Source organism: Podarcis muralis, chromosome 3 (genome assembly GCF_964188315.1).
Source record: "Podarcis muralis chromosome 3, rPodMur119.hap1.1, whole genome shotgun sequence".
Lineage (NCBI taxonomy): Eukaryota > Metazoa > Chordata > Lepidosauria > Squamata > Lacertidae > Podarcis > Podarcis muralis.
The window spans coordinates 667,224-682,239 of NC_135657.1; the positions used below are offsets into that span (position 1 = coordinate 667,224).

Consider the following 15,016-nt stretch of genomic DNA (forward strand, 5'->3'; position numbering starts at 1 on the left):
TCCAGAAACTGATTGGTCCACAGGAGAATCCCAGAATTAGCCAATCACGTGCAGCCCATTGTGTAAATAATGTATATAAAGCAGATATTGTGGGGGAACTTTCCTCCTCACCACTATGAGCTGAATAAAGAGAATGAAATCCACTCTCGACTCCGAGTATATTTCACCGCCAGTCCCAAGAAGAGTTTGGATTTGATATCCCGCTTTATCGCTACCCGAAGGAGTCTCAAAGTGGCTCACATTCTCCTTTCCCTTCCTCCCCCACAACGCACACTCTGTGAGGTGAGTGGGGCTGAGAGACTTCAAAGAAGTGTGACTCCATACTTTGAACGTGTGCCCTCCGTGTGCCCTCCATACCTGGAACGGACTCGGGCGGAAAGGGCCACATGCCCGGAGGGGGACTACAGAATCTCCCGCAGGTAGACTGGCTCTCCAAAGGGATGGCTGGCTGGGGGAAGCCCTGCATGGGGTGAAGCCCTGCATCCTCTGGGAGGGGGTCCATAGCCGAGGGGAACCCAAGGATCTGGTTGGTAGTGTTTCTACACTGCAGAAGGTTCCCCCTCGGACCCCCAGAATGAAATAACCACATCTCATAGAGACAGAGGAAGACGAGTCTTTAATTCATTTAATGAGCAAAGAGACAACCAGTCCAATACAAGGTCTCAACACAAAGTCTCTCTCTCCCCAGAGGGTGCAGTCCTTTTAACTGCAAGGACAACAGTGCGGTTGTTCCAGGAGTCCAAGGCTGCCTGCCTGTCCCGTTATTCTCCTGGAGGAAGGTTCTCCGGCCTCTTCCGCGCTCTGGCCATTCTCCCAGATCTGGGCCACTTGCACCCACCAGGAGCGACGCCTCAACGCCTTCCACATGGGCTGCATCAGGAGTGGCACTTTTCTCTTTTATGAACCTCTTCCCACTCCCACAGGAAACCCCCCCCCCCAAAAGGAAATGCACCATTCAACCTCTCTTTTTCTCTTAAAATTTCTATTTTGTTGTCAGTTTTCAGTAGAGAAATGAAGTGAAAAAGATGGAGAAAGGTCAAGCCAAACCAAAGGAAACTGCTTGAAACTGTGATACAATACAATATGTAGGTATATAAGTAGTACGATATAGTGACGAGTAAAATATGACAGTGGTACCTCAGGTTACATACGCTTCAGGTTACAGACTTTGCTAACCCAGAAATCGTGCTTCAGGTTAAGAACTTTGCTTCAGGATGAGAACAGAAATCGTGCTCTGGCGGCGCAGCAACAGTAGGAGGCCCTCCTTAGCTAAAGTCGTGCTTCAGGTTAAGAATAGTTTCAGGTTAAGTACGGACCTCCGGAACGAATTAAGTACTTCACCTGAGGTACCACTGGATTAACAAATCATTGTTTTTATAAATGCATTCTATTTCTCCACAATCTACACTCCTATGTTGCAAGAGTAGTCCTATCTTGTATCCATCGTTCAAAGGGGACCATGGCATTATCTTTCCAATGAATCAATCTCAGTTGTTTAGCAGAAGGAAGGATGCAAAGCGTACATTTACATTAACCCGTTGTCAATGCATATAAAGTTCGTATGTAGTTCGTAGGCACCTTAATACTTTCCTCCAAAAATGTGCAAGCTTCGGGCATCCCATGAACATATGTTTCTTTCTTTAATTTTTTTATTCATTATTCATTTTCGTTCATTACATACATCTCAAATTGTTAACATTTCCTATATATTCCTCCCTCCTTCCCCTCCAAGACTTCCCTCAACTTGCATTTCTGGTTTGTTTCTATTTTCACCCACTTTGCTATCTCTCAACAGAAAAAGTTATTAATAACATAACATCAAACCTTAAAAACATAAAATTAAAATTAAATACATCATCTTATTTCACTATCTTCCAAACATTTTCTGATGCTCATAATGTGAATGTTTATTTAAATCTTGCCATCAAGTCTATTGCCTTTCTTTGTTTGTGCAAATATATTATGAATGGTTCCCAATCTTGTTCAAAGTCTCTGTTGTCTTTTTCTCTTAGTCTTTCTGTCATTTTTGCCCGTTCTGCATAGTTCATCAACTTCTCCTGCCATTGTTCTTTAGTTGGTATTTCTCCAGTCTTCCAATTTTGTGCAATCAACATTCTTGCTGGCATACATAACGTCCTCATTTCTTTTGGTATGTCTTGACCTAACATACTTAATAAAAAGGCTTCTGGTTTTTTTACAAAAGGTATTTTTAACATTTTCTTCAATTCATTGTATATCATTTCCCAGTAGGATTTTACCTTCTTACAATCCCACCACATATGATAGAACGTACCTTCTGTTTCACATCTCCAACACTTTTTCTTTTCATTTTTATACATTTTTGCCAATTTAACCGGTGATAAATACCATCTGTACATCATTTTCATATAATTCTCAATAATATGAAATCTGTAAATTTCAAATTTATTTTCTACAATTTTATCATTCGTGAAATTGTATATTATGTCCTACATCTTGCACCCATTTAATCATTACTGATTTTACTTCTTCATCTTTGGTCTCCCATTCCAAAAGGATGTTATATGCCTTTTAAAATAATTTTGTGTTTTCTTCTATCACTTCCTTTTGGAAATTGGAAGCTGAATATGAGAAGCCTTTTTTGTTATCCTCCTTAAATATATCCTGTAATTGTCTATGATGTAACCAACTTTGAAGATGTTCTTTGATACGATGAAATAAAAGGACATTTCAAAGAAGTAGCAGCAAAAGCATTTTTAGAATTGGACAAGTTTGGCCAGCACTGGTCTACACTGACTGGCAGCAGCTCTCCAGAAGGGGATTGAACTCAAGACCTTCTGCATTCCAAGCAACTGCCCTGCTGCTGAACTACAACCTTTTGCCAAATAGAGGAGAAAAGCAAACAGGTATGTAGGGATTCTTACCACTTGGTGTTGAAACCTCTTGCCTCTTGGCCCTCCAGATGTTGTTGGCCTACAACTCCCATCATCCCTAGCTAACAGGACCAGTGTTCAGGGATGGTGGGAACTGTAGTCCCAAAATATCTGGAGGGCCGAGTTTAGCCATGCCTGTTCTTAGGCCAGGACTGAAGACTAGGAAATGAGGCAACAAAGGGAAGGTCAGCATGCTGCAGTGAGCAGGAACAGGGGTTCTGCTTTGGGTTCCCCTTCCCCAATGAGCAGCCTTCGTGGCCTCCTCTGCATTGCAGCAAGGGCCTCTTGGGCGCAGGAGAGGCATTGGGTCTGCTCTCTGGACTCTTCTTTACCTTCAGCTGTAGCAGGAGCTATGGCATCTTCTTGGTTCTCTTCCTCTCCCAGGCCCTGATGGGTCCAAGCTGCTTGCTACTGCTGGACAGGCAAAATCTGGACAAGACTTCAACAGGCTTCCTCTGTCATGGAAGGGCCTCACTGGGCAGAGACACTCGGGTTGTAGGGGCTGTGTGCTGCTATACCCAAAGCCACTGCCTGAGGCAAGACTTAGGGCACCTTGCCTCATGGCAGGGCTGGTGGTGTATTTCTTTTTAAGAAAAGAATAGCCTTTGGGTGGAACAATGGGCTAATCCAGCTGCAGAGTTATTCTTAACCTTTCTGGAAAATAACAAGAAACTCACCCACCACATGGAACCACTGTTGAGGGAGCTGGGGATGTTTAGCCTGGGAAAGAGGAGACTGAGAGGAGATACAACTGCCAACTTCAGATATCTCAAGGGCTGCTCCAGGGAGCCGGCTTGTTTTCTCCTGCTCTGGAGAGTAGGACTCAAATCAATGGCTTCAAGTTACAGGAAAGGAGATTCTGACTAAGCATCAAGAAGAACCTTCTGACAGTAAGAGCTGTTGACAGTGGAACCGTCTCCCTCGGGAGGTAGTGGACTCTCCTTTGTTGGAAGTTTTCAGCAGAGCTTGGATGGCCATTTGTTAGGGATGCTTTACTTGTGAAAAGGACCTAGGGATCGTAGTACACCACAAGATTAACACGAGTCAACAGTGTGAGGCAGCAGCAAAATAAGCTAATGTTATTTTAGGCTGCATCAACAGACATCTGGCGTCCTGATGATTGGACGTGATATTACTGCTCCCTTCTGCCTTGGTCAGAACACACCTGGAGTACAGGGTCCAGTTCTGGACGCCACAATAAAAGGAGGATATTGTCAAGCTGGAACACGTGCAAAGGAGGAAGACCCAAATGATACACTGCCCTATACCCAGAGTTCTGAGTTTGAGATGTTTTGTCCCAAAAAGAGGAGATTAAGAGGAGATGTGTCAGCCATCTTCAAATGCTATGAGTCTCCTTGCGGTGAGTTCTTTGATGGATTGTCATCTTAGAACTCTGCATGAAACTCTTTCCACATTCTGAGCACTGATATGGTTTCTCCCCTGTATGAATTCTTTGATGGAATGTGAAACTTTTCTTCCATTTGAAGCTCTTTCCACATTCCAAGCACTGATATGGTCTCTCCTCACGGTGAATTGTTTGATGGGAAGTGAGATATGCCTTACGACTGAAGCATTTTCCACATTCCAAGCACTGAAATGGTCTCTCCTGACTGTGAAGAATTTGATGTAAAGTGAGACTTTTCTTCAATTTGAAGCTCTTCTCACATTCCAAGCACTGATATGGTCTCTCTTCACTGTGAATTGTTTGATGTAAAGTGAGACTATTCTTCCATTTGAAGCTCTTCCCACATTCCAAACACTGGTATGCTTTCTCACCACTGTGTGTTATTTGATGGGAAGTGAACTGGGATCCCTTAATGAAGTCCCTTACACATTTGAAGCTTTTATATGGCTCTTCTTTTCTGTGAATTCTTTCATGTAAAGTGAGACTATCCTTCCGACTGAAAGGCTTTCCACATTTCATGCAGAGATATGGTTTCACCCCTGTATGAGTTCTTTGATGGGAAGTGAGGTGGACCTTCTGACTGAAGCATTTTCCACATTCAGAACACTGGTGTGGTTTCTCCCCTATATGAATTCTTTGATGGGCTGTGAGCACAGCCTTCTTGCCGAAGCTCTTCCCACATTCTGAACACTGATATGGTTTCTCACCTCTGTGAATTTTTTGATGGGCCTTGAGCACAGCCCTGTGACTGAAGTTCTTTCCACATTCTAAGCAGTGATGGGGTTTCTTCCCACTGTGCGTTATTTGGTGGGAAGCGAGATTGTCCTTCCTACTGAAGCTCCTTCCGCATTCCACACACTGATATGGTTTCTCCCCTGTATGAATTCTCTGATGAGCCTTTACCTGATCCCTCTGCAGGAAGATTTTTCCGCATTCCATGCACTTATGGGGTTTCTCCCCGCTGTGAGTTCTTTGATGGGAAGTGAGATGGGTCCTATTCCTGAAGCGCTTTCCACATTCAAAACACTGATATGGTTTCTCTCCTGTATGAATTCTCTGATGAGCCATGAGTTTAGCTCTCTGACTGAAGCTCTTTCCACATTCCAAGCACTTATGGGTTTCCCCTCCACTGTGACTTATTTGATGGTAATTGAGATCGGCCCTATTCCTGAAGCTCCTTCCACATTCCAAGCAGTTATATGGTTTCTCCCCTGTATGAATTATTTGATGGGCCGTGAGCACATGTCTGTGACTGAAGCTCTTTCCGCATTCCATGCACTGATACGGTTTCTCCCCTGTATGAATTCTTTGATGGGCCGTGAGCACATGTCTGTGACTGAAGTTCTTTCCACATTCCAAGCAGTGATGGGGTTTCTTTCCACTGTGAGTTATTTGGTGGGAAGTGAGATGGTCCTTTCGACTGAAGCTCCTTCCACATTCCATGCACTGATATGGTTTCTCCCCTGTATGAATTCTTTGATGGGCTGTGAGTACGTGCTTGTAACTGAAGCTCTTTCCACATTCCAAGCACTGATACAATTTATCTCCTGTGTGAATTTTTTGATGGGTCTTCAGCACAGCCCTGTGACTGAAGCTCTTTCCACATTCCAAGCACTGATATGGTCTCTCCTCAATGTTAATTCTTGGATGTGAACTGAGACTAATATTCTGACCGAAACTACTTCCATATTCCAAGGACTTATATGGTCCCTCCCCTCTGTGAAATCTTTCATGTAAAGTGAGACTTTTCTTCCATTTGAAGCTCTTTCCACATTCTAAGCACTGGTATGGTCTCTCCTCACTGTGAATGGTTTGGTGTGAAGTGAGACTATCCTCCCGACTGAAAGTCTTTCCACATTTCATGCACATATATGGTTTGACCCCGGTATGAATTGTTTGATGGGAAGTGAGATGGCCCCTCTGACTGAAGCTCTTTCCACATTCTAAGCACTGAAATGGTTTCTCCCCTGTATGAATTCTTTGATGCGTAATGAGCTTAGCCCTTTGGCTGAAGCTCTTTCCACATTCAAAGCAATGATGTGGTTTCTCCCTGCTCTGAGATCTTGGATGGAAAGAGAGACATTTCTTCTGACGAAACGTCCTATCATCTTTTAAGCACTGATAGAGATTCTTTCCAATAGGATTTATATTATGGGAAGTGGAATAGGAGCTCTGAATATAGCTCTCTCCACATTCTAAATATTTATACAGCTTCCCCACTCTGTGAATGTTGTCATGACCTCCCTTGTTCATAATTTCCAATCCATCAGCACCTGCATCAAAGAGAGAAACAGACCATCAGCAAGAAATGGAGCCTCAAATTATTCAAATGATGGAACACTGCTAATGAATGTTTGTGATGTATGAAGAACTGAAGGGAGCTAGATCTGAGGCCTTACTACAGGGTTCACTGCCTTTGTTGACTACTACTTCTTCTGCCACTACACAGAAAGTTACATTCCAGAAGGTCTGGGCAGCTCAGACCAGCCTGGTCATGGTTTAAAAAGGCATATGTGGGGCAAGAATATTTGCAGACAGAACAGTAGATTCAAGGTGAGCTGCGGGGAAGGAGAATCCCAGATGCTGTCAAGCACCATCAAAATATTGCAGGATTCTCACAGGTGGAGGTAGGGGTGTGTGTGTGTGTGTGTGTGTGTGTGTGTGTGTGTATTTCAAAACATATATTATAGTCCAGCAGGAATCCTTACTGAGAGAGTCCACAATCCTACGATTCTCCTCCATGACTTCCTTATGCAGAGCTCTCTGGTCAGGATCCAGCAACGCCCACTCCTCCTCAGTGAAATACACAGCGACATCTTCAAAGCACAGAGGACCCTGAAGGAAAAGGAAAAAGGTCCTCTTCTGAGACAGCATAAAGATTATCCACTATACATTGCCCGGTTGTTTTCTGTCTGTTGATTGTTGTGCTGTTTTAATGGATTACTTTGCTGCACACTTTAGGTACTGATGCCTATTTTAGTATTTTACCGTATTTTTTGCTCCATAAGGTGCACTTTTTTCCTCCTAAAATGTAAGGGGAAATGTCTGTACGTCTTATGGAGTGAATGCGTACGGATGGTGGCGGGATCCCTCCGCTGCCGATGCAGTCGCAAGCAGAGGATCCGTGGCTCCCCTTCCTTCCCTCCTCCGTGGCTTGCTTTAAAGCAGCAAAGCGGGAGAGGAGCCGCTTACACGAGAGGAGGCTGCTGGGGTCTTGTGTCGGGTCTGTTTGGGGGTGTGCTGCACATCCGCTTGTTGCCTAGCAACTGGTCTTGCTAACTAACAGCTAATCGGTTGTAACTCTCAGGCTACTAGCACAGCCATAAAACAAACAAGAGGTGCTAAAAGCAGAGTTGAATAGACTATATCATAGAATAGAATCATAGAATCATAGAGTTGGAAGAGACCACAAGGGCCATCGAGTCCAACCCCCTGCCAAGCAGGAAACACCATCAGAGCACTCCTGACATATGGTTGTCAAGCCTCTGCTTAAAGACCTCCAAAGAAGGAGACTCCACCACACTCCTTGGCAGCAAATTCCACTGTCAAACAGCTCTTACTGTCAGGAAGTTCTTCCTAATGTTTAGGTGGAATCTTCTTTTTTGTAGTTTGGATCCATTGCTCCGTGTCCGCTTCTCTGGAGCAGCAGAAAACAACCTTTCTCCCTCCTCTATATGACATCCTTTTATATATTTGAGCATGGCTATCAGGTTCAGTTTGAGTGATAAGCAGCCACTGGCAGTAACAGAATTGGAGCACAAGCGTAACTTTTACAGTAGAAAAGAGGTAGGTTCACTATTGTTAGGTAGCCACGTGTACAAACAAAGTAGAAGGCCGCAAGGAGGAGTGCATTTACACAGCTAATGGCGAATTCCCTGCAATCCAAGTCCTGCTCACATGCTCAAATCTATCCTGCCTCAAAACAAGCAGCGGAAGGAAAAGGCTGCAAATTGTTAAATGGAAAAAAAACCCAGGACAAACAAGTAAAATAGCAAGGGGGGGCAGGCGATTCAAAGCCAGCAGGTGCTTTTAAAAGTGGTGCGTAACCAGTGCTCACTGGAAGGACAGATCGTGAAGCTGAGGCTCCAATACTTTGGCCACCTCATGAGAAGAGAAGACTCCCTGGAGAAGACACTGATGCTGGGAAAGATGGAGGGCACAAGGAGAAGGGGGCGATAGAGGACGAGATGGTTGGATAGTGTTTTCGAGGTTACCAGCATGAGTTTGACCAAACTGCGGGAGGTAGTGGAGGACAGAGGTGCCTGGCGTGCTCTGGTCCAGGGGGTCACGAAGAGTCGGACACCACTAAACGACTAAACAACAACAACAAGCCAGCAACAGCTGCAGCAGCCTCAGCTAGCAAAGGTCCGCGCGCTCCCTAAATGGAGGAATGAGGCTGCAGAGGGACGATAGGGCACAGGAGAGGCTGGATTGGGAAGGATAAATTTTAAGCAACCAGCAGCAAAAAAACAACCACCTCGAGCTCTGAGCCACGAGCGCAGTGAAAACCAGGAGGTAAAACAGGAAGGCTGCTGGGGACAGGAGGGCACAGGATGAGGGAGAGGGGAAAATTACGCAAATCCCTCAGCATCTCAGCTGATCCGCTGGCTCCTTGAGCGTCCATGCTAAACAAACATATAGCTCCTGTCCCTCTCACTCTGATATACCGGTAGTTTATTAAATAGTTTAGTACAACATTTGATTCACAACCACCCCTGTTTTCCTTCTCTAAAAACTAGGTGCGTCTTATGGCCAGATGCGCCTTATGGAGCAAAAAATAGGGTAACTGAATAATTTTATTGTGCATTTTAATGATGGGTATTAATCTTTGTACTACTGCAATGGACTACTTTGGACTACTGCAATGTGCTCTACGTGGGGCTACCTTTGAAGGTGACCCAGAAACTGCAATTAATCCAGAATGCGGCAGCTAGAATAGTGACTGGGAACAGCCGCCAAGACCATATAACACCGGTCAGAAAGACCTACATTGGCTCCCAGTATGTTTCCGAGCACAATTCAAAGTGTTGGTACTGACCTTTAAAGCCCTAAACGGCCTCGGTCCAGTATATCTGAAGGAGCGTCACCACCTCCATCATTCTGCCCGGATACTGAGGTCCAGCTCCGAGGGCCTTCTGGCAGTTCCCTCCCTGCGGGAAGCAAAGCTACAGGGAACCAGGCAGAGGGCCTTCTCGATAGTGGCGCCCGCCCTGTGGAACGCCCTCCCTTCATAAAAGGTAAAGGTAAAGGTACCCCTGTCTGTACGGGCCAGTCGTGTCCGACTCTAGGGTTGTGCGCCCATCTCACTTAAGAGGCCGGGGGCCAGCGCTGTCCGCAGACACTTCCGGGTCATGTGGCGAGCGTGACGAAGCTGCTCTGGCACCAGCGCAGCACACGGAAACGCCGTTTACCTTCCCGCTATAAAGCGGTACCTATTTATCTACTTGCACTTAAGAGTGCTTTCGAACTGCTAGGTGGGCAGGAGCTGGGACCGAAAGACGGGAGCTCACTCCGCCGCGGGGATTCGAACTGCTGACCTTCCGATCGGCAAGTCCTAGGCGCTGAGGTTTTACCCACAGCGCCACCCGATAAGCAGCTATCTTCTCTTTCAAAGACATCTGAAGGCAGCCCTGTTCAGGGAAGTTTTTAATATTTAATGCTGTACTGTTTTTAACACTCGATTGGAAAGTCAGCCAGATCGGCGGGGTACAAATAATAAATTATTATCATCATGATCATGATCATCATCTTCTTCTTCTTTGTGTTAATGGATTATCTACCACACACTGCTTGGTTATTTTCTGCCCGTTCACTGTTGTGTTGTTTTAATGGGATTATTTTGCTGCACGTTTTAGGTCTGGATGCCTATTTTAGCATTTCAGTGGATTTATTTTACTGTGCATTCTAATGATGGGTATTAATCTTTGTGTGAATGGGTGGAACTCCGCATGCTGTTCTTCAAATTATTCTCTCTGTGGAAGTATTCCTGTCTGCCAGACAGAATGCTCCCTTCTCTACTCCCGCTGTGCGATGCTTGGGGGGCGATGGGACCCTCCCTCTGCCCTACAGCCAACTTCAAGGGGCTCATGGGGGCACAGAGAGGGGGAGGAGGGGGATTCCCCTTCTTCAGCTGATGGGGCTGCTGAGGTGAATCCCGGCCACTGTTTGCTATGGCTTCTCAACTTCTTGGAAGCTTCTCAACTGCTTAGAAGCCTGATTAGATCAATATAGAAATATAACTGCAGCTACTGATAAATCATAAAATTAGTGACATTTCAAAGCCCAGTTAAGGAGAGATGGCTGTTCATTCCTGTCAGCATGTAAACCTTTTCGAATGGCATTTTCCATCTTTGATCAGGACCGAGGCTTTGACAGAAGCCAAGAGGAGGAGAAATTCTTTCCGGCCCAGAGGCTCCCTGCCTGCCCCACTCCTCTGACTCTTTCCCCACAAAGCTCTTTCCCCATACCAGATCTGTTTCCACAGCTGCTGCTTCTCCTCCATTCTCATGAAAAGATGGATGAGGAGGTCTGGGGGGCATCCTTCGGTCACCTGCGAGAGACAAAAGTCAAAGGGAAGCCATCAGCTCCTGCGTCTCTCAGAGCTTCAGCAGCGCATTTCAGGCGACAGAGAAGCTCATCAACAGTTTCCATTTTCCCTCCTTCCACCCATCTGCCCAGAGCTTTATCAATATGTCTACCCAGCTGGGCAGAAGTCTCTCCTGCTTTTCTTTCAATATCACAAAAGGCTTTTCTACTTTGCACTGCAGTTAAACCAAAGCGCCCTTTTTCTCTTTCTTTGAATGTGAGGTCATCAGAGGCTTCATCTTCTCTTAAATCGGAGTATATTTCCCTCAATGTTCCACATATCTGTGGCGTAAAGAAAGCATCCCGTTTTCCTCAGGAAAGTCCAAACTAAACAGGAATGCCTGTCCACCACCACCTTGGACATACTTAGGAAATCTCTTGAATTAGCGGAGGTAAAATCTCCACCCCCCACCAATGGATGTGGCAGTTCTGCTCTCAGCTTCATTTCCTCCATTTTCAAAAGAATCATGTCTTTTTCATGGCCCATCTTGGCCTCCCTTTCTCCTCCTCCTTGGGCTAATCTGGCATTTCTTTCGTTCTCTTTTTCCTCATGCGCTAATCTCCTCTCTCTCTCTTTCTCTCTGCCATATCTCTCTCAGTCTGCATCTGTGCTGTCAGCTGTAATTCTGGCCTGTTCAGCTGCTAATTTGCCTTTTCCTTTTCTTTCTCTGCTTCAACTATGGCCAATTCTAATCTTAGTCCCATCATTTCTAATTCAGTATTAGGATTCTCCTCAGATGCGGCAGCTCCCTGCCCTGGGTCAGTCTCTTTTGCTTGGTGCTTGCTGGCCATTTCCTGACAGAAAATTTTCTTTCTTTTAATAAAATAACCTCACGACTTTATTAAGCTGGTTGTTCTGTGTCTGTGGGCAGGTTTCTATGTGGGTTTTAACTTTGTATCACGGCGTTGCCACCAATTAATATGCAGCAGCGCAACGGCCCTCTCTCTCCCTGGCGCCGCTGCGCCAGCCCCGTTTCCCTCCCCAATGGAGGGGAAATCCCCAATGGAGAAGGAATCGGGAGCCTCAGAGGGGTTTTCTTTGGGGAAAACAGACGTTATTATAACGGATGTAAACAAGGAGTTTGGGTTCTTCTTCTTCCACAGAAATGGAGCAAACAGCGTGGTTATTGGCCACGGCACAGTGCTGTTGCTTTTTATTAAAACATTGGCTGTATGCTGCTCAGGCTTAAGGTTACTTTCTTTTATACATTGTAGTGATCAGGTGGGATTGCTATGAGGAATTATAAAAAATATGGAGCAAGCCATCTGTGTCAGCAATGAAAGCATTGCGTTGACTGGGCTTGAGCCATTTGGATATGATTTCTGCTCAATCCACACCTCTGCGTCTCTGTCCTATTTCTCTGCCTGACAGGCACATAGAAGCATTCTAAACACCGGCCAGTTGCTTCACTGGGCATCCTCAGTACATAAAAAGAGGTTAGTTTAATCTTTGTTGTTGTTGTTTAGTCGTTTAGTCGTGTCCGACTCTTCGTGACCCCCTGGACCAGAGCATGCCAGGCACCTCTGTCCTCCACTACCTCCCGCAGTTTGGTCAGTTTGATCTTCTTGCAGTCCATGGGACTCTCAAGAGTCTCCTCCAGCACCATAATTCAAAAGCATCAATTCTTTGGCGATCAGCCTTCTTGATGGTCCAGCTCTCACTTCCATACATCACTACTGGGAAAACCATAGCTTTTACTATACGGACCTTTGTTGGCAAGGTGATGTCTCTACTTCTCAAGATGCTGTCTAGGCCTGTCATTGCCCTTCTCCCAAGAAGCAGGCGTCTTTTAATCTTTAGATAGATCTTAAGGGACAGGAACTCTTGAGAGTCCCATGGACTGCAAGAAGATCAAATGCATCCATTCTTAAGGAAATCAGCCCTGAGTGCTCACTGGGACAGATCCTTAAGCTGAGACTCCAAGACTTTGGCCACCTCATGAGAAGAGAAGACTCCCTGGAAAAGACCCTGGAAGGAGAAGGGGACGACAGAGGATGAGATGGTGGGACAGTGTTCTCGAAGCTACCAGCATGAGTTTGACCAAACTGCGGGAGGCAGTGGAAGACAGGAGGGCCTGGCGTGCTCTGGTCCAGGGGGTCACAAAGAGGCGGACACGACTAAACGACTAAACAACAACAACAACAAGGGACAGGAAGAGGGTTCACAAGAAGATGGTAAATACTGCCATCCTTCCAGGAGATGGTAAATACTACCCATCCTTCCTCTCCTGTTTATTGCTGTTTATGACCTCCGGAGTTTCCTAAATGCATTCCTCTAGTCCTGTTTTATTTACTCTCCGATATGTCTGCATGCTCAGAGTAGTCTTTACAGTTAAAAGAATTTCTTCTGATCTGACTTTGTCCCCATGTGGGGTTTTTTGAAATGCTCAGAGGAAATCTGTAAAAAGTTCTTTTGTGAATAAAACGACCTGGGCCAAGGGGTGGACAGGATTATTATTGGCACTCCTCCCAGAGTCTTGCTGGTCAAGCCACAGGTGTATTCTATTAATCAGAGTCCAATCCTTCCTGGTTTTGGGGACACTACAAGACATCTCCCATAGTTCAACTGGATTTCCGCTGGACTGTTTCCCTACAGACCCCCAAATCCTCCTTGGCCTCGGAATCCCTCCTGCCCTTTCCTGTCAGAGGATTCCCTCTGAGGACCCTTTTTCCTGTCAGCACCGTGTGGGGCTGTGTCTTGTCTATTTCTACTGGGTTCTGCCATTCGGAACCGGAGAGCATCTCTTGAGAGTTCTTGCCTATCCTCATCTTGACCCCGGTCAGAAGGAACTCTCCGCACAGAATCCCCTCAGACGCCATGAATTCCCCACACCATGTCTCTCCCACACCATGACTCTCCCCCCACTCCAACTGCCTCCTTGGAGCTCTGGCCAATCAGGAGCTGTTGCCAGGGAACTGTTTGCTGGCAGGGGGAAAACACTCAGGGACTCAACCCCCTCAAGATGAACAAAACCCACAGATTAGATTCAAAATCCAGAGAATGAGGAAAAACTCCTTCCTCCTTACCCAGCGGCCTCCCTGTGGCGTCCAACAGAGTCTTTTCTGCCTCACAGGAATCAAGGCCCATTTCTGTAAACGGATCCTTTCCCTGAAAGAGTAACAAGGATTCAAAACAGAGAATGGGGAGAATGGGGAATGGCCGAAGCAAACCATTTGGGGGAGCAGATCTCATCCCTTGCTTCCCAAAAGTGGGTGAGCCATTAGAAAAGCATTTTGGGAGATTCACCTTCATATTCTTGTGGTGGTGGCCCAAAAGGCCACAATAAATGTTATGTGTGAATTCTTTGATTGTGCTTCTAATAGAGATGAAACTGATGGTTTTGCAAGTTGCCACCCTCCATTTGGGGCAGGAATACGGCTAATATGTGAATTACAAAGATGTAAGCTCAAGTTGTTACATGGTGCAAATGGCTACACGTAACACAGGTTCCCAACATGTGTATAGCATGTGTACAGTTTGAGAATCAATCCTGAATCAGCATAAATTGCCAGAGCTTATTGCACATGTGTAAAACAAGAAATGAGGTAATGATGTATATGATTGGTGAAAATTGAAAAGCTTTGTTTGAAATGTTATCAATACTACCACCTGGACCACTGGGCGGGGTTGCAGTTTTGCAGAACAAACCGACTGTAACCTATTGCTTTGCAATAAACGGACTCCTCATCTCATAAACTCAGGAAATAAGCTATTTTTGGCTTATAACATTCTAAGCCCCTTGGGAGTTTCCAGAGGAAAGTCTCTCTCACCTGCTGCTCTGCTTGCTTTCTCTCCTCTGCCTGACTCAGGAGGAAACCTTCAGCCAGGGCTGCAGCCTGGGAACTGGTCTCTGCTCCACATTCCCTCACCCAGCTCTCCATCTCCAGCGGAAGGACAGCCAGGAACTGCTCCAAGATCACCAGGTCCAGAACCTGAGCTTTCGTATGACTTTCTGGCTTCAGCCACCGACAGTCAAGGTGGTGGAGTCGGCCGCAAGCCTCTCGGGGTCCTTTGGCCTCCTGAGAGCCGGACTGCGTCAACTGCTGGCTCTGCACCTCTGAGCAGAGGGTGTCCTCCTCACCTGGGATCTTCTGCTCTGAGTTTTCCCATAAT

General features: G+C 45.9%; 1 protein-coding gene across 1 annotated transcript in view; it reads right to left on the reverse strand.

Annotated features, from left to right (window-relative positions):
• Positions 1-597: 597 nt before the first annotated feature.
• Positions 598-15,016, reverse strand: part of LOC114593446 (uncharacterized) — a 30,281-nt gene continuing 15,862 nt past the window's right edge. Inside the window, exons 6-9 of the mRNA XM_077925315.1 lie at positions 13,930-14,281; positions 10,785-10,867; positions 7,026-7,152; positions 598-6,590 (exon numbers count right to left, since the gene is read on the reverse strand). Of these exons, the coding sequence (XP_077781441.1) occupies positions 4,249-6,590; positions 7,026-7,152; positions 10,785-10,867; positions 13,930-14,281 (2,904 nt within the window). The 3' untranslated portion in view covers positions 598-4,248. The remainder of the gene's footprint in view (positions 6,591-7,025; positions 7,153-10,784; positions 10,868-13,929; positions 14,282-15,016) is intronic.